Source organism: Aplidium turbinatum, chromosome 1 (assembly GCF_918807975.1).
Source record: "Aplidium turbinatum chromosome 1, kaAplTurb1.1, whole genome shotgun sequence".
Taxonomy (NCBI): Eukaryota; Metazoa; Chordata; class Ascidiacea; order Aplousobranchia; family Polyclinidae; genus Aplidium; species Aplidium turbinatum.
The window spans coordinates 58,394,013-58,419,127 of NC_137472.1; the positions used below are offsets into that span (position 1 = coordinate 58,394,013).

The window sequence follows — 25,115 nt, forward strand, 5'->3', positions numbered from 1 at the left end:
AAAATTTATTATTTTCTGAAAAAAAGTTTAACTAAATTTTTGCCAAACCTGGCAACACCTGGACCACAACTGAATATGCTTTTGCCTATGATACTTTTCTTTTAGATATTTCGACTAATTATTATCTTGTTTTTAGTAGTGTTAAACATTGTTTTGTTGCCGATAAACTGGGCTATTTTAGATTTTATTTTTTTCTTGTGAAAGCGTAAAATAAGTAGATTATTAATTTTGTTTTTCAGAACCTTGAAAAATAAGAGAAATCAAATCAGTCATTTGGCTCTTCTTAGAAATATGCAACTTTAATTTTTCTCTACCCACATATTTTCCGCATTTTTCCCTGTTTATTGACCATGGCTGATGTGGATCCAGACACATTATTGGAATGGCTGCAGATGGGAGTTGGGGAGGAACGCGATATGCAACTGATTGCTTTGGAACAACTTTGCATGTTGCTGCTTATGTCAGATAATGTTGACAGATGCTTTGAAATGTAAGAGTTTTGTCTAAATGTGAATAAAAAGTAAAAACTTTGTCTTCAAATCTTACCTGAGTTTCATATAATGAGATTTTGCCTTTGATTTCTTTGTGAATAAATTCAATTTACTTTTTCTTTGCTGGCACAAACATGTAGAAAACTTCAAAGTAAACACATGAATTAAACTTTACTACACACAAGAGAAATTTAAAAAGTGACAAGTTTCCTGAACTTTTCATTTAGCAAAACTTTAAACGCATTTAAAAAAATTAAATGTCATGTCTAAAAGACTCAGCAAGGTAAAAATTACAGGAAGCCGGCTCAGTGTGACCACACAGTTTAGAAAAAATAAGTATTATAAATATACACAGATACAATTAAATACAGACATACCATACTACTTCTTTAAATAAATTTTAATTAATCAATTTCAGTTTAAATTCCTAAAGGATTTTCAAAAATCAAATACATTTTTGTCAGAAGTCTGGCAGCACTGCTTAATCATGCAGTTAGGCTGATGCACAGATTCACAAATTCGGTACAATAAGATAAATTTAAACAAACAAAAAAGAGTTCCAATTTACAAAAAATTACAGTCTTGATTCTTTTTCTTCTAAATTTTGAGTTCAAATACATAAATAAGTTTCCTGACCTGAGTGGAGCACCAAGCCTGGGCTACAATAGAAAATTCTTTGGGTCTTGGTCGAGGTTCAAAATGAAGGTTGGGCCAACTATCGTGGTCAAAACATTTAGGAGGGCAAAATGCTGTTTTGCAAATTTTCTTTTCTTTGCTTTCTTTACCAATTCGTCTGGATGGGAAGATCTTAGATTTCTATAAAGCAAAAAAAGCTGCCGATTTCACTAATGTTATAGCTTGCCTAAATCCATGCTTCCTTAAATTGCGTTTTCTTTTCAAATTTTTCACTGATTTCCTTCATGTTGGTATCCAACTAACCACAAACAAGTTTTCTACTGAATTTTCCTCAAAATGGGATGTCTCCAGGCCTAATTTTTTGTTGAGTTCAATTTTTATATTTAGACCTGGGGAACAAACAACTTACTGCTGATTCTACAAAGCGCTGGAAAAAATGTGACGAATTGAGTGCCCTTAAACTTTAAGTCATTGTATAGTACAGTGATATGTGCATTTTAGTTTACTCTGCAAAACTGAGGTGGTAGTTATTCTATAAGGTTTGGTCTGATATTTATAAATCCTGTTTTTGAAGTATCAATTTTTGTTTTGTACAAAGGTGCCCACCACGGAGTTTTCTTCCGGCTTTATGCAAAATATTTTTGGATGATTCAGCCCCTGAAAATGTACTTGAAGTAACAGCACGAGCAGTAACATACTATTTGGACGTGTCCGCTGAATGCACAAGAAGGATAGTTGCTGTGGAAGGAGCGATCAAAGCTATATGCAATAGACTAGTATGTGTTAACCCTGATGATCGAACGAGCAGAGATTTGTCAGAGCAGTGTGTCAAGGTATTATATGCTATGTATTTATAGGTACTAGTGCTTACTATTTATATACTTGTACATACAATAAGTGGGATGGAGTAACTGATAAGGCATTGCTTTCCAATTATGCAAGCATGGTTCGACTCCCGGTTTCATCTGGTTGTTGAAAACACCACTTACCTCTACCTGGGGTATAATAAATTGGGTAGGCATGTTTGCTGCAGGAAAGGCAGCCGAAAAAAGGAACTGGTCACCCTACTCTCCTTAGTGCCGAAGACTTTGTACAATGAGAACCTTATCTTCTCATGGGTCTGCTACTATTCGGTAAGTCCGAATCGGTGAGTTCCTAACCTCTAACCCCTAATCCTAACCCTAAAACGGCAATGATAATTAGGCTACGGTACCCAATAATTTAAAAAAAAAAATTAAAAAAATCACCAAATAGGGATCGGACTCACCGAATCAGACTCACCGAAACGGGCCATTTCGTCTTCTCATACCCGACACTTGAATAGTATGGGACTACCTTTACCTTTTTACATACAATTAGGAATCCATTTAATTCACGCCGATGTATGAAATATGTTGAATGCTAACCATTTTTTTCACGTTTTTATGTAGGTTTTGGAATTTATTTGCACGAGGGAACCAGGTGCTGTCTTTGAAGCAGGCGGATTGTCTTCTATTTTGGCTTTTATTTGCAATTGCGATAAAGTCATACATAAGGTATCAATGTGTCAAAATGTTACTTTGTGGTTTTGTAAAATATAGTAAACTTGCCAATGAGGCACAAGTGTATTGCCATATACTAAGTGTTGTACTAAATAAACCAACTTTATAGTACTGATGTATGTATATATACTTTGTAACAAATAACTTTGAATAAATAATATAATTGTAAACAAGTGAAATATTATTGAAGGACCGTATTGGCTTAAAATTTCATTCAGTGTAGCAGTTCAAGTTCTGATGAAAGTTTTGTGAGCTTTTCATGTTCAAAAGTGGATTGTACAGAATCGAAAGTACAGAATGCCAAAATAACGTTTCTATCAAGCAATTTGAGATCATGTCCAGAGGCAGGTCTGAGTATCAAACTAAGATCTTGGAAGCCTTGTACATAAAACATCACAATCCACTTTTGAACAGACAAATGTATGCTTGCGGCTCGTCTTTTTTGCTTTCTGTATTTTAAAATTAGTTTTTTTGCACTTTGCCTTTCTACCATATCATGTGATCTGTTTAATACCTTTTGATGCAGTTACCTTTGATTCTCGTAGAGCCTATCGTTGAGTTTGAGCTAGTCAGAAGTACTGTGCAGTTTTTGTCTCTTTATGAAGGCAGAACATAAACAATTTAAATTTTTACATTGCACTGACACTTCATTATTCTTTTGCAAGGATACTCTGCATTCATGCATGGCTGTTGTGACAAGATTATGTGGAAAGATTGAACTAAATTGTGACACTCTGCCTGATTCGGTTCAGTCCTTGTCATTGCTGCTGCAGTCCGAGGATCCATATGTAAGCATATTTTTTGAAAGAATCTAAAAATTAATTACTGCAGTAAGCATTTTAATTTCTACAATTATTTAAGTACCAATTATAAAGAAACTGAACAAACTTTATGTGTTTTGCACGAAAGCACGTGCTTGTTTCTGTTTTTTTTCTTTGTTAACTACTTGCCCATTAACTTTAAAAACAATCAAACTTTCTCCCATGACCCATATGCTTCCAAACTGTAGTGCACAGGCTATCATTGCTACCACTGGAGATGATTATCACCTTTCAAGTTGCCAATAATTTGGTCTTGTTTATCCTTTTCTCTACATTGCTGCTAAGATGACCTGATTGTCCATAGGTCTCCGATGGAGCTCTCAGGTGTTTTGCTTCCCTCGCGGACCGTTTTACTCGAAAAGGACTTGACCCTGCCCCCCTCAACGCTCACGGACTGACCTTTGAACTCATAAAGAGACTTTCCAGGTGAGTATCATTATTATCACTGAAATACCGTTGTTATCATTGGCAAAATTTTAGAAAGTGTATTTGTGAAACTGATGAATGTAGTTACTGTAACTTTGCAAGTTATAATGTAAAGTTTTTTCTTGCCGTGCTGTCAAGACAGAACATTTTGGTTGCTATGGCGTGATATCTACTGCCATATGCTGTCTGATCTGCCCATGTACAGTAAAATTAAGGGAATGGATTATTAGAGATAATAATGATAACATGTAAGGGTTGTAATAGCATGTTATCTGCGGGCAGATGGATAATGCAGCAGCAGATCTCATGCTGTAGTAGCACCGAAAGGTGGTAATTGTTGGACAAGCTTCAGATCACTTCATTTATTATGAGGGTCTGCTAAAGTCAATTACTCAATGACGTCAAAGTTCTAGCGTATTGTCGCGTTCTATAACATCTTTTAACGTTTGTTTTAGCTGCTTAAACGTAAAAACAAAAGTGTTATCATCTCAATATTTTTAACGTGTCCGGAAATTCATGACGTTTGTATGGACAATGGACATGGCTAGTAATGACAAGAAACTTTTAAAGACAATTGAGTCCGCATTTACATGGCCAACGTGACATTTATGTGTGCTAGATATTGTTGTAAAAGAAGAACTGTTTCATGTGATTACGTGCTTGATTGCGGCTTAAAGGCCAATTTGACACGAGTTCCGATGTGCGCTATCTTGAGAGAAGTTGTAAAATGTCAGTTGTGTTTTCGAAGCAAATCTGATTGACCATTTAACAAATCTGTTAATTTGCCAATTTTGTCACTATCCGCTAATTTAATGCTACCATACACAGGCAGACGTTCCATTCACAAGCAATCATTTTTAGCAAAATCACTGGGCACAATCCACAATTATTCATTGTTGCTAAGCTGTTTGATATTGTGTCTTTGTACCTTCTATTTAAAATTCACGTTTCAGGACAGTTTCGAGGCTTAATTCGCTTGATTTAAACAAAATACGAAGTTGTGGGAGCTTGTATGGTTCATATTCATAATATTGCAGTACCATGTACTCCAGGTTTTTTTGTTTGTCGTCTCCTGGCTTACACCCGGTGGTTGAAGATTTAGATTAAGTGGACGGGAAGGCAAGGATGCCAATCTCCGTGTCCACCTTCAGGCATGCCTTTATTTAAGTGTCTTGCCACCGACACAGCCGCATGCTCTTGAGCGGTGTCGAACCGGCGCCCTTTCGATGGCCGTTCCAGTGTTTTCACCACTCGGCTATGCAGCCGACATGTGGTGGTTAGACTTGATTGTTTGAGTTCTGTCAACCAGCAGCATAAATATGTGAAATCTTATCTAGAGTACGGTACATTTAAATATGCACTTCTTTGGGGGTGTTTGTGTTGTAGTCAAAACTGTTGGTTGTTGGAATTAAAAAATGAATATACTGTTTCAATGTTCGGAATGGCCCGTTTCGGTGAGTCCGATTCGGTGAGTCCGATCCCTTAAAGGGGGATTTTTTTATTTTTTTTTTTAAATTATCGGGTACCGTAGCCTAATTATCATTGCCGTTTTAGGGTTTGGGGTTAGGGGTTAGGGTTAAGGGTTAGAGGTTAGGAACTCACCGAATCGGACTCACCGAATAGTAGCAGACCCTTCAATGTTATATTTCAATGTATTGTATATCATAATGTATATAGTATATATAGCCTTGGTAGAAAGATAATTCTTGAATACCATAGACAGATAATTGATAGCAACTTGATGGGATTAAACTGCATAATTCAAAAACAATATATATGTATTGTATACATATTCATAAAATAAAATATAAATACGTAAATCCGAACGATTTCGGCAAACACCTTTTGTGTTTGTTCTTCAGTTGTGATTGTACGTAGCTCAGTGCAGATTGTAATTAATTTCAGTCATTTATTATTAACTTTTACGAATATTTGTTGTTTTATTTCAAAGATAATTAAGTTCCTGACGAGGGCAGAAAGTTTTGTTGAAAACGTTCGAATTTATGTAGTTATCTTTTTATTGATGTATTGTTTTTGAATTATGCAATTCAATCAGGACTATCAAGTTGCTTTCAATTTTGTCTATGATATTTCAATGTTATAACTGGTGGTGATACTTTTTAGGTTCCTAAATGTGTTCTACTTAATAGTGACATTGTGACATTAATCTCTTGTTAATTGATAGGCTAGTGAATGGTTAGGTTAATTAATTATCATTGTCTCAGTGTCTCACACTTTGGTTTACTTAGTCAAATTCGATAAGCTGATGATGATGGTGTTCGATCACGTTGTTCAATTTCAAACACACCACACACGTCACACACATGTATAATATATACGGTTATACACACATGATTTCACTTGTTGGAGAGCATGGGATTATGTGTGAGATTTTGTGGTCAGTGAAACATACAGTAAATTGCTTCAGGCTGTTGGAACTATTGCGCTATCTGTTGCATTAAGAGTTGCATCATAGCCTGGCTTGTGAGTCAACAAATCCTTTAGTAACCAAGCCATAGTGAAACCACGCTATGCATTGTGGCGTCATCACTGGGCTGCACGTGATCTGGTGGAAGCACGATGGCACTCGAAATACCCAATTAGTCTTGTTTTTGTGCTATTAAAATTTAACGTCAGAGGCTTGGTTGTCTGCGAAGTGCTGTCTCAGACTTCTCATTCACTTATAAAAGGGTTTTGCCATGTAAAGTTTCATAAAGTTTTGAAAGTCAAATATATATATGATATATAACCATTTCTTAAAAATTGAATGAGCTTGTTCAGAATGTTCACCAGGCATTTAGTTCGATAACATGATACGTCTTTCTGATCTAAACTAAGCTGAACTATCACAAGATGATGTGTAAGATGATGATGTGCGTTTATTCGGACGTTTTATCAATCAGACACGACTGACTTCTTCAGGTAATGACTACCCGTTTAGCATGACAAACACAGGACCACGTTGCTGTAAATCAACTAAACATACAACAAAACGTTTACACCAGAAGAACGCATCATGACATTGCATCAATGTGTTTTAAACGTCTTTCATTGACAATTGTTTTAACATCACGCGCTGTTGTCTCGACTGGATAGATGTTTTGGTGCGATGCCTTGGTGCGGCATAAGCTTTTGTTACTTTTTAATCCATGTGACTAACCAGGCTTAGAGGGATTGCCAGCCTGTTGACCTTGTCCACTGTCAATAAATATGCTTTGTATCTTACCTTGATGGTTGAACTGATGACTTTGAAGAAATGTCCTTTAAGATTTAGCGTAACACACAGTCTTGTTTGTACACAACAGCATTAAAAGCTGCTTCTATGTTTGTGCTTGTCTAAAACAGAAATTTCTCTTGGGACTTGACCTTCTTAGTTTGCATTTTCTTGTGTGATAATTTTGTTTGTCAGCTGAAACTTAGGCAATTAATAAACATATTGATGTGAGCTAATTCGGTTTATTTTGGAATTTTATTGAGTTTTTCAAGCGGACTTGGTTATGCTACGTGTAGTGAGTAGCTTATTGGTATATTTGATTACGTTTGTTGTTGTTTTTATTTTAGCGCCATGATCTTTGCCATGGGGCTAGTTACTGGAGTTGAATCGGGCTTGGTTTTTAAACACAGCTTAAAAATCCGGAACTTGTCGGTACACTTTGTGGCCTTATTAACACTAATTTGAAGTGAAATGTAGCACAAGGAAACATAATTAAATAGCATTACTGCGTTGTAGTGGGTCTTAGTTTATTAATGTAGAACTTGATTGCTTTAAAATGCTTTCAGAATACTGTAGGGCTAAACTATAAAGCATAGCCTAATATATGACCATCTCGTGTATTCGATTAAGTTATTGTTATTTATTATCGTATTCTTGCTGAGACCTGACTTGTCTCAATGCGGTCGTTTTACTTAAACATTTTTTTAGCTGTGGCAGTGGCTCTGCAAACCCCTCCAGCAAGCCAACCTCTGGATCATCAGGGGGGAACCAGAATAATACCCCAGATTTGAAGAATAGTTTTGGAATCACAACAGTCATCAGCCTCCTTTCCACTTTATGCAGAGGCTCAGATTCAATAACACATGTAAGAGGCGAATGTTTTGTCTGCGTTTTATGTTAAAGTGGCAATTGGCATGGTCTGGCATTGAGTGTTTGCTCTAAGTTCATATTATTACTTTGCAAAAGTATTAATAAAAACGGACTCAACGTTTAATCCTAAACATTAAAAACAAACGTTAATCTAAAGTTGTTTGTTTCTTGTTTGATTTTCTGGGACGAAGGTCTTTCGCATTACGAGATCGGCGATGTTGGTTTACGACGCTGGCTGGAGTTAAACAGCAAGGCATTGATCGACTGATTGTTCTTCATAGTCATACTAATTTAATGTGTTTTTAGGAGTTACTCCGCTCAGATCTTCCTGACGCTGTTGAGGACGCCATGAAAGGGGATGAGCGGTAAGTTATTCTAAATTTTAAGTTTAGGTACTGCGGGAAACTTGGTATTACCTGGCACCGTAATATACAACGTTATGGCTTCCACACATGGTATCGTTTGCGCTGTTTTTAATGCGCCAAGTATTATTGGTGCCACTATAACGTCGTCTCTCTCTTGAAAGATAATAACTGATTGTAGATCTTTCATCTGGAAAACTTGCAATTTATTACCATTGGTTATATCGGCGTGTCCATTGTTCAAGCTTACGCCCGGTAGTCTAGTTGAAGAGTTAGATTAAGTGGACGGGAAGGCAGGAAAATTAATCTTCCACCCTCAAGCATGCCTTTAAATGTCTGCCAAGACAGAGTTGTATCACGGTCGCATGTTATCAATAGCTAAAGAACCAGCATACTTTTGCTCATGGGTTGGCTAATATTCTGCTATAGTTGTCATCACTGATGCGTGTCGTACTGCGTCCATAAACCCTTTTTTCAAATTCCATGGTTTGATAGTGACTGTAGCTCATGAGCTGTTAGAATCTTATTTTTTGCGTTTCTTTTCAGTTGCTGTCTGGACACCATGCGTCTTTGCGATCTTCTTCTAATTCTTTTGTACGAGGGAAGAGAAGCTCTTCCTAAGCACAGCAACATCTTATTTGCATCCGGACGAAATGTCACTGGAGGTATCCGTAGGTTGGAGTTTTTTGATGGAGAGCGATCCCATCGGCAACTCATAGATTGGATTCGGAGCAAGGAAACTGATACTTTGGTGGATGCTGTGGAAAGCGGAGGTTAGTTAGATCAAGTCTGATTGCAATACATTGTCACTTTTCTTGCATTTCAGGTTGGGATACATGGCAATTTTTCCTCAAGTCTATCTGCTTATTATACTTCTATATATGTCATATCTTGTCAGTCTCTGAGTTTTCACTGCAGCCTTTGAAAGTTCGCGGATCAATGAAGCAAAATTAAATTTATTTTAAAATCAACTATACTGGTCTAGACTAGTCGATACCAAAAGTCATTGAATGTTCAATGGCACTGTGCGGCCACACTGGCACTGTGCTGGCACAATGACACTGTGCTGTGCGGCCACACCCTCGTTAGTCTATGCTCTGTACTGTTGTGCTCTTGAGTGTGGTACTGGCTTATATTGAATCATTGCCTGAAGTTTCCTGTTATATCCAGAGTTACTTGTATGTTGCAAAATTTCATAACGAGGTTTAGAATAATTTCTTTACATGCATGAAGTTATTGTTCTAGTAAGTGTATTGTGATATGTACTTAAATAAACATTTTGTGAAGTATACTGTAATCGTTTGCTTTCATTTCTTCTTAAGGCTGGTGGCACTACTGGATAACAACCAAAGACTTTTAAGACAAGAATAGAGCAGTTGTTTGGCAACAACGTTTAAGTGACTGCGACGTCCTTTTTTAACTTGTCTTATTTTTACTAAGGTTTCAAAGATACTTACACCTTGTCCTTACATTTATAACATAGCTTTTCAACCCCGGCCTTTTATCGAAAGCAAAATACATCATATGAGACGCCGGTTTTAAGTAACCTTTTATGACGTTTCTTGTTTGTATTGTTTCAGCGTATGACGTCAATTTTATGGATGACGTAGGCCAGACTATGCTTAACTGGGCGTCAGCATTTGGAACACAAGAGATGGTTTGTGATTAATATAGATTGCTTGATACGTTGCCTTTAACTTTGTTAATGCGAAGCCGAAAATCCACTCAGTCATTGCAAAGGGAATGTTTTTATGTTTTGACTCATTCTTCAAGACAATTTTAAAATACTTTAGGGGGATCTTTCTTTTTTGTATGCGCAGTGTTACGCAGTAGCGTTGACAGTGGGGTCCATGGATGATTTCAGGGCCCGGGAACTTGACGAAACCAACTTGTATTTTTCGGATATTGTGTTTTTTTTCTCAGAAGTGTTTCGATGTGGGACCCGATCAAAACACTCCATCTGCTGCAGCGACCTGCAGATTACAAAACCGCGTACCGGACCCAGCTTATCCTCTCAACGGCCATGGTGTTATGTACAGCGTACTTCTGCAGCAATGATCTTTGCATTGAATCTATTGCTAGTGTATTGTTAAACAAAACATTTAATTTTTTTTCTTTTTCAAGGTCGAGTTTCTCTGCGATCGTGGTGCTGACGTCAACCGGGGTCAAAGGTCATCATCTTTGCATTATGCCGCCTGCTTTGGCCGACCATCAGTTGTCAAAGTGCTGCTGCTGCATAACGCTGACTGCTCTCTCAAGGATGAAGAAGGCAAGACAGCCCTTGAGAAAGCAAAAGAACGGAACGATGATGGTCATCGCGAGGTTGTGAAATTGCTGGATAACCCAGGTGACTTAAGTTTCTGTCTTTGTGAGGTGGATCATGCAGATAGCAATAGTCATTAAAATTTACTGTGCACGCATAGGACCAGTTTGCCAACTTCTTGTAGCTTGGATGAAGTGATCCATTTTTTTGTGACAACTATTCCAACTGTTGAACAAGAAGTAGTTGGCACAGTGGTGGTGTAAATTCAGAAATATTTATCACCGAGAATTCTTTTCATTGCCACTATTCTACAGACAATTTTATAAATGAGCTGCAAACATGCCAAATTTCACTTTTATTTCGAGGTTAATCAACAAAATTGGCCTTACTTGAACCAATCTACTTCAGTGTGCGAGATAGGATTACGAATTCCAATAGTTTCAAGGATGGGTAGATATTTTGCATTGCATTGTTCTTCTTTCAATGATCAGAGGAGTGGATTCGATCGGATGAGGCGAACCAACGGAAACAAGCGAAATTGGACGAGAAGAAGGCGAACGCCGAAGCTAACAAAGCCAAAGACGATGACAAAACCAACTCGAAAGGGGACCCAGAGATGATACCGGTCTACCTTAAAAAGTAAGTGTGTCGTCCATTAGTCCCTTTAGTGGATGAAACCTGGCGGTTGTCCCGGTTAGCAGGTGTTCGTTAGTTTTGTAGTTCTTTCGCCATGCTTCTCGCAGTTGAGAGTATCCAGATTAAAAAGTAAGTGTCCTAACTTGAAAGTGTTGTGTGAATTGCATGTCGATTCAATCCGTCATTACTCATTAACTTGCCCAGAATAAACAAAAAGAAAATACCAACAACAATATTCTCGATATATTAGTACGTCATTGACTTAGAAACGTAGTATAGCCTTATAAAGTTAATACATCAGGGGTCCCACTCGGCATAAAATCATAAAAAATCATAAAATTTTGCTTGATTTGGTAAAAATCATAAAATAGCATAAAATTTAGACACAATCATAAAAAATCATAAAATTTAGTTGTGATGGAGAACTGAGCATGTAAAAATCAAAAAATTGATATAGTGTAATGTGTAACAGTTCCAACCATGATAACAGAATAATTATTCGTGCAACGATTGTGACGCCGTCTGTTGAATGCACTGATTTAGGATAACATGTGGTTGCGTAATCAAGTCCAGCGTTGCCTGTGGAGCTGGAATTAGAAAAGGATCGTAGCTAGATACTTTCATTGCATGTTTTAAACGTCATTAGACATAGGCTAGACAAGTAGACGCTGACAAGATTTCAAGACATTGCAGTTATTGTGGGAGAATGGTGAAAGGATAATTTGACAGCAATGTTTTGGGAAAAAGCGTAGGGTTAGGCAAGGAAACTATTGAGGCCATTTGCAAGCAATGTGTTACTCAGGCCTCGAAATTCATGGCGGACATGTCCTTAAATCTTGAATGGGACTTCTGACATTATTTCCTGCAGTTTTTGCCTCAGCAAAAAAACTTCAAGTCAAACATTGCATCCACCCAGAGATACAAAAGGATTTCAGAAGCATTAAAAGATCCTTTGATTGAATATATTTCATTTGTATCATTTGCTTCTGGTGACTTTGAACGGTTTTTAGTCCTATTCCAATGTGAAGAGCCACTGATTCACATTCTTTACTCAGCAATCTGCTATCTGATCACGGCTTTGTTTAGTAAATTTATCAACAACAAAAAAACATCATCCACAGAGTCAGAAAATCTTTTGCTTGATGTCACAAAGAACTTCAGAAGCCGTTGAACTTGATTGATGCTGGAACACGAGCAAAAATTTTAGTCAGTGATATTGCAGTCCTTACTGAAGCTGACAAGAAATTTAAATCTGACTGTCTGAACTTTTTTGTGGTTGCTACAAGTTACCTTTTACATCATTTGTCATTCCATTCATCTGTTCTTAAGCAGGCACAATTTTTGGGATGCAATCTCGATCTTTTCAGGAGGAAAATTTTAAAATTGCCGATACTGCGATCAGCCACTTAGGCTTTTTTTAATTTTTTCTCTTGATCTTTTCAGGGTACGAAATGAGGGTACGAAGTGTTTAGAGTACGAATTAGGTTGCACCCAATTTTTGTACCCAGAAAAATGAAATAATGTTGGAGCTACAACTTCTATCGTCAATCTAACTTGGACAGTCTCCAATTGCCTTAAAAAGTGTCCTGCAAATGCTTTTGCAATTGATGTACATCTGTTTTAAGAGAAGAGCTTTATGATAAGGCAAGACTGCAGTGGTTATGGTATCAATCTAAGGATATTCTAGATGAGTTTTACAAAAAGACTGATCTTGAAAGTAACAAATAGCTACACCAATTCCCAATCTTCCTACTGGACTCAAGCACTAATCAAATATGGTTTAACAGTAACACCCCTACCAAAAGTGTCTTCCTACAAGAGAATTGACTATTATTGGACAAAAATTGGAGGCCTGTTAAATGATGCTGGGATAAAAAAAATATCCGCAACTATTTTGTCTTGCAAAATATGTTCTAACATTAAGTCATGGTAATGCCAGTCCTGAAAGAAGTTTCTCCATTAATAAACATTTGATTGATTCACATAGAAGTTCTCTTAAAGAAATCACAATTGTTGCACTGAGAATGGTGAAAGGTGAACTAAATCGGTATGATGATGAGGTAAACTTTCCCATTAACAGAACACTAGTTTCAGAACTAAAAGGGTGCTCATACAAAGTATATGGCTGACCTTGAGCAGGAAAGAGGTCTTGAAGAAAAATTGAGAAAAGAGAAAGAAAGTGCTCAGGCTACTGTTGAAGCCAACAATATGGCAGAAAAACAAAAGGAAATCGAAAAAATTGAAGATGAAATTAAAAAAAACTGAAGCAAGCATTAAAGCTGCTGATGAAATTATTGGAGATGGGCATGCAAAGCTTCAGGAGGCATTGTCAAACAAAGCGTTGGATCGAAAAGTTTTTCAAGCAGCTGAAGCAAGAATTGACATCGCCGTAATCGTAAAAGAAAATGTGAGAAAGTGCTTGCTAATGCTGTAGGCTCCAAACTGAAATTAAAAATAAAAGATCGTAAAAGGGAATTCTTTACCAATTAACTTTGTCTCAACAAGTTAAGTTGACTTTGAAATTGAACGAACGCCATTTTCAGTCTTATTTCTTTTATTTCTATTTTGTTCGTGTTTCAACTGCCTTGCTGTGAGAGTGAAGTAGCCTAAATTATGCTGACTTGCAATCGGTATCTCTCTTAGTTTTTGTTTGCATTTTCTTGATCTAGTATGGCTTATTAGGTGTTTTGTACTTCAGAATCAGAAATTTTATCATCATCATCCTATCAGAAATTTTATCATCATTATCCTATCATTTTTCAATTCAGTGTTGTGAAGAGGCTGCACTATACTATGAATGGCCGCTATAGTTTTTCATAGGGTCACTTTGGCCACTAGTCGAGTAAGGATCATTGGTTATGATACCTATGGAGGTTTATTTTAAGTTTAGAGTTAAGCCTGAACTTATTTAAAGTAAGGTCATGACTCGGTTCAAGATCTGAAATAGGGCTAGATCAGCTTTGGGTTGCATTAACCATATATAGTGGCCACTCGTATTTTAGAAAAGCCCCTATTAGTGTTAAAATATAGGTCTGTAGCTATTTGAAACTAGGTATTCTACTGTTCTTGCATTTAATTAAGTGACATAGTAGCCAACTAGCCATGTTCTACACTATGGTATTGCAGCTTCCTGAACAGTTGTTTCAATTATTGTAAAGCACTATTGCATCACATATTTCACTTTCTTCACACATTACATATTCATTTTCTTTATTTTTTAGGCTGGTTGTAGTAAGAGTATAATAATATAATAACTGATTTACGGCACTCAGCAAAGCAGGGTGATCTGGACATTCAGTTTGACCATTTGAGTACCGGTAATGTTACTAAAAAGTTGGTTTACATGAGCCATGCTAGAAAGATCAAGCCACAGCAAATACTGATTAACAGGTCTGTTCCAAAGGAATTATGATAAGTTAGATTTCTGCAGAACCTAGAAGTAGCCTACTGGTTATTCCCAATGTCTTCGCAAGTCTGTTGTTGCGTTGATTTGATTTTTAAAGTGCAGCTTGCTCTGAACTGAGCTAAACAATTTAACCATATTGAAATAATGTAAAGAATAACAAGCTTACAGTATATTATTATATGTTTTGTACTTCCACTCAAAAGCTGTAGCCTATGTTGGGTTTGACGTGATGACTTGCATTGATTGTTTTTCCGTAATCGCTTTTTATCCTTAAATTGTAAAAAGAAATACTTTAAAAAATTTAATATAACAAAACATCGAGCTCTGATGTAAAATCATAAAAAAAGCATAAAATTTTGATGAAAAATCATAAAAAAATCATAAAATAACCAAAAAAATTCATAAAAAATCATAAAATTTTTGACTTTTTTGGCATAAAATCATAAAAAAAATAGGAAACTTTTGAGTGGGACCCCTGATACATCCACTGGTGGTGAAAGTAGATGTCTGTGAGTAGTAATTTCACACCATTCACAAAGCTCAAATTTGACTGTTTAAACTTAAATTCTTCAACGCATATTTTGTTTTTGAAGCATTTACTCGAGGAATTTGATCTTCTTCGACTTCCGTTTGGTCGGTATTCTTGTTGAACAAGTTGTTTCTACTAACTCATATTTAGCAAACTTTTTGAAAACTTCATTGTTTTCAACTTCAGTGCTGCAAACATAAATGTTCATGATGTCAGTATCTACAAACATTTTGGCCTCTATATTTTTTGATAAAATTGAACTGGCGTTCCAACCAGTTAGCTCCGGTTGTTTTTCATTGTTAAGTATTTTTCCAGGTTACTTCCTCTCTTCTTGAACAAGTACCAGCTTGCCGTGTCTCCTTCTGTTTCCGCCAATGCTCTGTCCTTACTTCGTCGCGTCACTACCTACGCCACCAGCGCTCAGATAGCTCAAGCCGTCGAGGATAGGAGTGATATTGTGGAAGGTTTTGCTGACGTAGTCTCCACTGCGTTAGACCACGAGGTTTGTTTGATCACTTCTTGTTGCGAAGTCATGTGTTTTCGTTAGAGCGATTTTTCCACCTTGTTGCATCCTTATATTTGTTACTTACGTGTTGGCTGAAGAGTTGTGATAACGCAGACCATGGCCACCTGGAGATGCGGCCTGATTTGTCACATTTTGCATATTTTGATTACAGCTACTGCTAGTGCTTTACTGACATTTTTTGAGATGTTTTTACTTTTTGCGGTTTCCTAATGACATAAAACTTTTTTGTTGCCTTGGGGAAGCAGTAGCAAATGAGAAAAAGTAAGTTGAAAAACGCTAAATCAAACTGTTATTGAAAATTAACAGTCTGACTAAAATCTTCGAAATCAAATTTTCTTTGTTTTTCAACATGTGAGAATGTTAAAACCTATTATGTCATCTGGGGAAAAGAATAAAGAAAGCGTAAAAATCTAAATTTTAGAAAAATTTATTTAAACGTTCGCCCAAAGTTAGAAAAACCTGGAAATTTCTGCAAAATGTGACAAATCAGGCCGTATCTTTAGGTGGCCATGCGCAGACACATGAAAGACTCTTGGTTTAGTCAGAGCACATGGCTGTGTCTTTGGCAAGACACTTGTTGACACACCTGAAGGTGGCCACGAAGAAAGACGACACGCACTTTTTTTTCCTTCGCGTCCCCGTAATCTAAATATTCACTAGATTAAGATCTTAAAGTGATAAAAAGTTCAAATATGAAGTGAACTACATGTTTGAAGTGTGCTATGAACTAAGAGAATTTATTGGCTAGCATTGTAATGTATGTTCACTTACGTCACTATTGTCACTTGCGCTAGTACATTTTTTTACCTATTGCCTCAACTTGTGTTTAAAAGCGTATTTGTAATCTGCAGGTCGCTGTAGCAGATAGACTGTTACATGCACGTGATATTGTGAGCGTTTTTCTCGAAACGTTTTTAATACAAACTAAATTAAGCGAACGTTTCGCCGTCGACAGCGTGGCCTAGGGGTTTGGAGTTAGGGTTAAGAAGGTAGCTATTTCGATGACGTGGGTTGGATTATCACTCTTGCCATTGCTCTTTTTTCTTTAATTACCAAACAAAGTAAGAGTCAACTCTCTGGCTGAGTGCTAGAAAGGTCACACTAAATGACTACAGTCGGCTGGTTTATAAAGAAAATTGCCGTATGTTCAATACGTCTACCAGACAAAACACTCCGTCTGCTGCAGTAACCTATAGATTACAAATACGCTAACGGTAAATGATGTCTTGCTAACAAGCGGTTGAGGTTACTGAAGGGGCACAATTCCAACAGGGCGACGATGATGGCCACATGGCGGCGCTGGAGATCATCCAAGCGTTGATGAGCAAATCGAAGATATTGTTTGTCGACGTTCTGACGCGCGACTGGATCACGAATAAGGTGCAGGCCATTGCCAGTCAATGCGAAGATAAAAGCGATATGTCCAAAGAGATTTCTGCCGGATCTGGCCCAGTTCCGTCCGCTGATGGGGACAAGAAAGTTTTGAAAACTGAGGAATCCACTCGGGGCAGTGGAACAACCGAAGGTGAGCGTTGGTTGCTTCCCAGCCAGCAAAATCCATCATTTTATATTCATTCAACGTCTGCAGACGTTGAATCAATGTAATGTAAAGTAATGGATTTTGTTTTCTGAGTTTGCACACGTTAAGTTTGCACAATAGTGATTGATTTCATCGATGGCTCACATAACCTTGGCATTGCATGTATTATTCCGATCAAATTTGCCAAATCGCAAAGTAAGCACGAATTAATATCTTGTAAACCTTTTTGTAAACCCTTCGTTTCCATGGAAGTAAAAACGGCTTCCCTTTAGCATTTAGCCCCTTTAAGATTCAACATAATTTAACTTCAAAATACAATATATAGAGTGTAGCAAAGTTTTCATTCGCTTTTTTTCTGTTTGCGTGATCTACATTCATTTATCAAACCAATACAGCAATTACTTTATAATAGTCCTTACAATCACATCCACTGCTTGAATGTGGTTCTAAACACTTGAAGGCTCTCTGACCGGTTTGTTCGAATAACAAGATTTTCTCTCAACATCTTGCCAATTTTCTCAACAAAAACGTGCAGGGTAAAATTATAAATACTTTCTTGCGCTCAGGTTCAATCGCTTCGTCAAACAACCAATCTTCCAGCGGTCTCCCGGATGCTCCGTACATCAAAACCGGTGTGCTCTACGCCTGGTGCGATACCTGGACACTGGCCCGTGGCAGAGACTGCCTCTATTTGTGGAGTGCTGCTGCGGCCATTGAGTTATCCAACGGCAGCAACGGGTGGTTCCGGTACATCCTTGATGGCAAGTTATCCACCATGTACTCCAGCGGAAGTCCTGAAGGAGGCAGTGATAGTTCAGGTGGGATGTGATTGAAAATGTCATCTATCAATATGTTGTCGATGACGTTCTAACAAGCTGTACCGCATTGTGTTGCGTTTGTTTCTCACAAGAGCAGCACTTAATGTTGGTTTCCAACTGGGATCTTTTAAGAGACCGATTAAGCTTGTCTGATTGGTTATAGAGGATCAGTTGGCTCGAAGTTCCTCCGTTCATCAATAAATCGTCGATTTTCATCAGCAAATTTTGGTTGGTACATAAAAAAATAATAATTTGCGGACTTACTTCCTTAATCGGTGATTTATCTGCTGCTGGTGTAGCTACCTTAGAGATTGGATTCTAGCAGGAATAAAAAAAACGATGAAAATCTATTGTGCTCTTCATAATACTTCAGAAAGTCGAAGCGAATTCTTGGAGAAGCTGCAACGAGCTTACGCAGATGCAGCGCTAGATGGCGGTAAAGTTCCAGTTCTCTCCAAGCCTGGCCCGACCAAGATCTTGATAGGAAATTGGACGTTGTGTTGTAACAAAGATGAAGAAGTTAGGATCTGCAACACAGACGGACAACAGGTGATTTCCCAAACAGCAAATCAACCGGTTTTTACATTACATTAGATTGATTCAACGTGATTCAACGTAATGGTTAATTTTCTGGCTGGAAACAGAAATCTTGATAGTCTGACGTTCTGGAGGACCTCAAATCTTAAATTATTCCTTCACCCACATTTGTTTATTCGTCTTTGGTTTTTAATAACCTGACAAACGATTGCTGTGAAACATAAAGTTAATATTTAAAACAGAAAGACAAAGGTAGTATGTCAGAAATAAGGCCCGCTTGGAAACTTTTTTAGTTCACAGCCTCTTTCATTGCTATCCGGTAGACGTTTTGTTCACTGTGGTTACTGTGTAGGCCACCATCTTGAAGAAGGGAATGAATGGTTTCATGTTCGAATCCAACCGGGGCACTAGACACTCCTTCACACCCGAGGTGCGACTTGCCATGGACTTTGTTACCGGATCCATCACCAAAAAAGTCCAAGCTAACCAAATCACCAAAGAGGTGGGCTCTTATTCTAACGAAAACAAGCACAGTTTCAAATGTAAATTTAGTGTTTTTAGTCATCGTTTTGATGAAAATATAGCTACGGGATTGTAGTTTTTTTTTTTTTAATAATGGTATTAATTTCGTGTGGCACTTTCATACTTGAATCTTGTTGTCTTAGCACAATTTTTAAAAGTGATTCCGCATTGGTAAACTATGATGCAACCATGCTAGTGCAGTTTATGGACAGATTAATATCAAATGATCATCATCAGTTTTCCTGCTTTTTTGCAATTGGGACAAATAGTAACTCAGCACGATGAATTTTCAACGATATTCCGAATGTGTAGGACGAAATAAGAGAGAAGATCGGCAAGCTTGCTTTGGATCTTTACGACAACTACTTCAAGAATATCAGTGACGCTCCTAGAAGTGTAGTTGCACAACTCAACAGGATAGTCGACATGCTTGACCAGTCATGCGGAACGGGCGACTTCGGTGAGGGATGCTTATTTTCTCACTAATATTAACGAGACTCATTGGTGCTTGGGCTAGTGAGCCCTCAAAATGGGAAATCTGGACTCGGTTTTGATAACATTTTATGCCAATTGCACTTGCATCAATTGTTTGGCTTGGACTCTTCGAATCTGTTTGTTCCTCTAGTTTAGCACGATCGTTCAGTATGCAACTCGAATTGACTGTAGACTTCATTTCTGGCTTTATATTCGTTTATTGTAACGTCACAAACTTTCTGCATATTTATTTTTGACTATATTCTCTTTCAGAGCATAGTGCCGCGGATGCCGCACAAACATACAAGAACGCTCTGACAACTCTGAAGACCTTGCTGGCAGAAGAGAAGACCCTCTCTCCGTTCGACATCTACAGCAGTGGATTGGTCCAATCTCTTCTTTCTACTCTAGCGGAGGATGTGAGTTATGCGGTGATTAGCTTTGTACTTTTGATTGATTCTTACAAATCTTTCAGTTCAGGACCACAGTGTTTTCCTTTTTGTTTTTTATAATCAAAAGTTTGGTTAGCTCTCAAACGAGGCCAATTACATAAACTTTTTCTTCTAGAAATCGAGTGCATTGAACCAGCGGACGCGGTTGAAGATTTTCCAAGATACGTTGTTGAACGTGGAAAGTTCTCCTGTGCGCCTCCTTGTAAGGAAGCTAGTATCCGTGCTCGAGTCCATTGAAAGGTAAATTGATGAAGATGTGACTGTAGTCCTCCAGGCTGTAGTGTAGACGCTAATAACGGATACATTTACATTCGAAAGTGACTGCTGAACGAAATACAGTAGCAATTGTTAACTTTCACCTTCCTCACGAAGATATTGTTCTGTGTAGACGTTCATATGTTCAAGTTTTTATTGATTTTATTATATATTTGTCCTGGCAGTGGTGACAGAAGGCATGTTTTAGTGGCAGAAGCTAGGATATACAGATAATTTAGTCCATTTGTTGAATCCACTTTTGTACTGTTTAGATTAGCTAAGTTTTAGTATAATTTCCGTACAAACGTAGACAGCAAAATGCGTCATTTTTACATTGATTCAACGTCTGCAGACGTTAAATGAATGTAAAAATAGCTGATTTTTCTGTCTGGGAATGCTTGGTTGGAGGGTTGTGGTCTAACGACCCACTCGTTGCTGTGGTTAGTTGCTAACTCTGACGTCATCTACCAGGCTTCCTGTCTACCTCTACGACACCCCAGGTAGCTTCACTGGCAGTCTGCATCTGATTTGTCGCCGTCTCAAGTTTGTTGTTGAACGCCGAGCCAGCAAAGGCCTCATCGACTACTCTGGTCGAAACCTGAAGATGGAAACCTTAGCAACTGTGCAGGATTTGGAGCGCCACTTGTTGAAGATGGTAAATTCCCTAATGTGATCAGTGAAAGTATGAGCATGAGTTCTAAATGTAAAGATTTCTAAACAATTAATACTACAAGAAGTGTTCAATGCCTAGCAGAGCGAACAGTTATCATTCATTGAAAACTGTAATAGCCCAGGCAGCAAATCAGTCATTTTTTACATTGATTCAACGTCTGCAGACGTGCAATCGTACAATCAATGTAAAAAAATTTCTGTTTGGCAGGTTGTGTCACCCTTATTGTGATAATCAGAAGGTTCTTATTTTAGTAGTAGTAGTTTCGTTTGGCGGTGATGCCAAGGTGGGGTCAAACTTGGTCTGGTAGCTCATCTGTAGTCAAATCAAGTATGGGAGTTGCATGGCCTTGCTTGCGTGATAAGATTCCTCGGAGCTTGCAAGCCTCCACACATCGACAACATGTGTTGACTCAGGCCATGGAGGGTCTTATTTTACTTTCAAATGATAAGCGAATTCTGGGACATTTTTTTCGCAACCAATCAATCTTACTAATCTTTGATTAAATCAGACCTGATCACTGGATTTTTGTGACTGTAACGTATTTTAACGTCGTTCCAACATCTCAGGTCTCAAAGCAATGGTACGACCACGACTTCAGCCAGCACAACTACATTTGCAAGGCGAGGGAGGGCAGCATCACTTTGAACTACACGAGCGACTTTGATGAAAATGGGATTGTCTATTGGATTGGAACCAATGGGAGGTTTGTAGAACATGTTTTTTGTTCTTTATTTCAGGTTTGCTTGGCCAAGTGATCGGAACGCTGGTGTGGCACTCAAAGGCACTGGATCGACACCGCTCAAGAGCATTCGACTGTGTCTCTGGCAGAACACTCAAAGACGTGGCTGAAGTTGGACACATAGATCAACGTAACGCCGGGTTTTGAAGATTTAAATTAAGCTGTAAATCTGCAAACCCCGGCGTAAGGTTGGATATGACAAAAAATATAGTTGCTTTACTGTTATAATAGTCATGATTTTTGACTATTTTTTTCATTGATGTTTGGCTTTTTCCTTCTCTTTTTGGCTTTGATGTTCAATATATAAATCGCTTGCTTAATTTCTTTCCTGCAGTTTGTACTGAACACATAGAATGTACATAATTAGGCCGCAAAAGACAGCGAAGATTGTTATTATCCATACCCTCACTGTTAGATCTTATTCGTTCTCATTTCCCGGATGTCGTGGTAGGACGGGTCTGGCAAGGCACTTCCTCAGCTCCCACTCACGATCCACGTGGCTAATGTTGGTCATGCACCACCGATTTCTATGCGTTTCATAGTTGGTAGACACTTTGACAATATACTCTTTATATGTTACTTTTGGTACTGCTATTTTGCATTCATCAAATATTGGCATTTGCACAACAATCAAACCATCTTAACCTCTTAGTGTAATTTATTAAGTTAAGAATCGATTTCGCTATAGTAAAATAGCATCTTCATTCTTCAGCTAGCACATGTAAAAAAGAAAATTAGAAAAATATGCAAAACGAACAAATAAAGCAAACTCCGATATTATCAACATGCATAAAAATTCTATTTTAAATAGATGGTTACATAATATTAAAATCAAAAGCTGCAAGCCTCAATCTGAAACTGGTGTTCTGCCACGATTTTCAACTATGTACTGGTACAAAATTCAAGAAATACATGAACAATGAACATGTATCATCCATCCAGTAAATTACAACAGTTCAACAAGACAAATGCAAAAAAAACGCAATTTAGTTTCAGTCCATTGCCATAAGTTTACATTGATATAATATTGGACGTATTTGCATCGTAGAAGTGCTTATGAATGGACGAACCCAGCCCTGCATGGCCTGATCTACATCACCACCTCTGACGGTCGTAGCCTGCCGTATGGGAAGCTGGAAGACTTGCTTAGTCGGTCTACTTCACCGATGAACTGCCACACGAGCGATGGTGGAAAATCGTGGATCTCAATGGACTTCGGTGGGTAGATTTTAACTAAAATTACACGACAATGGCTTCCTTAGCTTCCCGCGTATTTAATCTAAATCTTCAACGACCAGGTATAAACTTGGATACGACAAAAAAAAACATGAAGTTTAGCCTTTCTTAGTACCGAGATGACTGGCCGCAACATAGTCCAGACTGGACAATGATCGGAAGTCTTCGCAGTGTGTGGTGTGCTACAAAAGAACAGCGCCATTCAAATATTAGGACAATTCAATGACGATTATTTTGTGTTGAATGATCGGTTATTTTGCTTTGGAATTATTGTTTTATTCAGTTCAGTTTGTTTTTTTCTGACCACTACAGCGAACGACAATATATGTCAAGGTAGAAGCGACAAATCTGCGAACGTTATAACGTGGTTCGTATCGAAATACAGCAGGATGATCAGTTTAAAATTTGGCACAGTCACAATACCTAAAAGTCAATTTTACTCTGAAGTATCAATAGCTCACAAGCTCCTCTGGTGGTTATAATATAACCACAACGTCGCAAATAATCGTAAATCATCATATAGCAAATAATCGTAGCATTTCCAAACTCGCATTAACATTCCAATGTACTTTCAATCAAATATTCGATAATAGTGTTTACTTACATGCCGGACGTGTGAGAAAAAATTATCTCTATTCCAGGCTTGTGGATACTACCCACCGCTTACACAATCCGCCATTCTAGAGGGTACAATAAGTCTGCCTTGAGGAACTGGTTCTTTCAAGGCTCCAAGGACGGACAGACGTGGACCAACCTGACCACTCACGTAGACGATACGTCTCTCAACGAACCAGGGTGAGATAATTTTGCGTTTTCAAAATCGTTGTTGCATCTGCAGCGGCAGTTTTCTGAAGCTAAATTTACATCTGGCCGTAAAGGTTCTAGTTGAAAGAAAAAGCGAACTGATAAGAATAATAAATTCAAGAAAAATGTGTGACGAGTCCAATTGATGTCAAGTTATCTTGTTGTGTATCGCGATTTCGAATATTAAATTCTCTTCAGCACAACTTTATAACAGGCATAGTAAAATCTTCAGTAGGTCAGTTTAAGAATGCAGCAGTTAAGTTTAGAAAGAAATCAACAATAGTGTTTTTCGGTTGCTAAGAAACAAATAAATTTAGTCTGCGAGCAGTAGTGACAATATTATGTAAATTATGAAGGGAATTAAGTCATACATTAGTAAAACGGAGTGACAAACGCCAGGGAGGGATTATGCACCACCTTGCTGGGCGTGCAGTTGTTCTCTTGCGTTATATTGCCTGTTTCATTATTTTACATGATAATAATAAGTCTGGCATTCGCAACCTTGAGCAAATCTCTCATACAAATGACATGCAGATTTATGCATAAATGCGCATGTGTTATGTATGTTATAGAAGTATGCATTACTAATTACTATACACGATATTATACAATGGTTTATATAGGTAAGTAAAAGTAAGTTGAAGAGTTAATTGGTGGTACAAAACTTGAAAATTGCGAGTAGAAAGTTGCACATAGCTCGAAGCTGCAGATTTTCGTCTGACTCATCGGGAGCTCCGTTAGAATAAAATAAACTTAAATCTGGTGAAGTATTAATAGTAGAAAAACGAAATGTAAATTTGGTTAATCAGAAGAATTTAAATTAACGAAGGAGCTTTAAGGCATAAACGAATTCCTTTTGGCGGCATAAGACTGGATCGAGGGTTTTTATAAAGATTGAGTAAGTAAGTTGTTGTCAGCACAGTCTTGGCCTTGAATTTTTGTGGAAACACAATTGTAATTTCAATGTTTCTTTATACTTGGTAAACGTTTGCTGCGTCTACATTCTACATGTAAAGGAACAAACCGTTGCTCACAAGTAGTGTTTCGCTGATGGAACCTAAATGTTCTTGTTTTTTTCGTGCAGCTCTACTGCCACCTGGCCTATTTTCATTCAAGAAGGCAAGACCAAAGGTTGGCGCCATTTCCGCATTCAGCAAAACGGCAAGAACGCCAGCAAGCAGATGTCGTACCTCTCCATATCCGGGTTCGAATTGTATGGAACAGTGACAGCCGTATGTGATGACAAACCGGGGTCAAGTCATCGAAAGCAGAGGAAACTGCTCAAAGCGCAAGTACGTTGGCTTGAAGATGTTTCTTTAAGTGGAAAAATACTAGAAAAACGGT

General features: G+C 37.8%; 1 protein-coding gene across 1 annotated transcript in view; it reads left to right on the top strand.

The window, feature by feature from the left end:
• Positions 1-285: 285 nt before the first annotated feature.
• LOC145784000 (E3 ubiquitin-protein ligase HECTD1-like) overlaps positions 286-25,115 on the top strand; it is a 48,018-nt gene continuing 23,188 nt past the window's right edge. The window contains exons 1-24 of the mRNA XM_082595759.1: positions 286-490; positions 1,726-1,960; positions 2,558-2,662; positions 3,334-3,456; positions 3,794-3,915; positions 7,838-7,994; positions 8,306-8,364; positions 8,908-9,134; positions 9,942-10,018; positions 10,486-10,708; positions 11,116-11,263; positions 15,511-15,697; positions 16,994-17,246; positions 17,828-18,079; positions 18,453-18,628; positions 18,969-19,118; positions 19,451-19,598; positions 19,886-20,031; positions 20,180-20,304; positions 20,791-20,974; positions 21,559-21,695; positions 22,780-22,949; positions 23,609-23,762; positions 24,856-25,063. Coding sequence (XP_082451885.1) covers positions 351-490; positions 1,726-1,960; positions 2,558-2,662; positions 3,334-3,456; positions 3,794-3,915; positions 7,838-7,994; positions 8,306-8,364; positions 8,908-9,134; positions 9,942-10,018; positions 10,486-10,708; positions 11,116-11,263; positions 15,511-15,697; positions 16,994-17,246; positions 17,828-18,079; positions 18,453-18,628; positions 18,969-19,118; positions 19,451-19,598; positions 19,886-20,031; positions 20,180-20,304; positions 20,791-20,974; positions 21,559-21,695; positions 22,780-22,949; positions 23,609-23,762; positions 24,856-25,063 — 3,906 coding nt within the window. The 5' untranslated portion in view covers positions 286-350. The remainder of the gene's footprint in view (positions 491-1,725; positions 1,961-2,557; positions 2,663-3,333; positions 3,457-3,793; positions 3,916-7,837; positions 7,995-8,305; positions 8,365-8,907; positions 9,135-9,941; positions 10,019-10,485; positions 10,709-11,115; positions 11,264-15,510; positions 15,698-16,993; positions 17,247-17,827; positions 18,080-18,452; positions 18,629-18,968; positions 19,119-19,450; positions 19,599-19,885; positions 20,032-20,179; positions 20,305-20,790; positions 20,975-21,558; positions 21,696-22,779; positions 22,950-23,608; positions 23,763-24,855; positions 25,064-25,115) is intronic.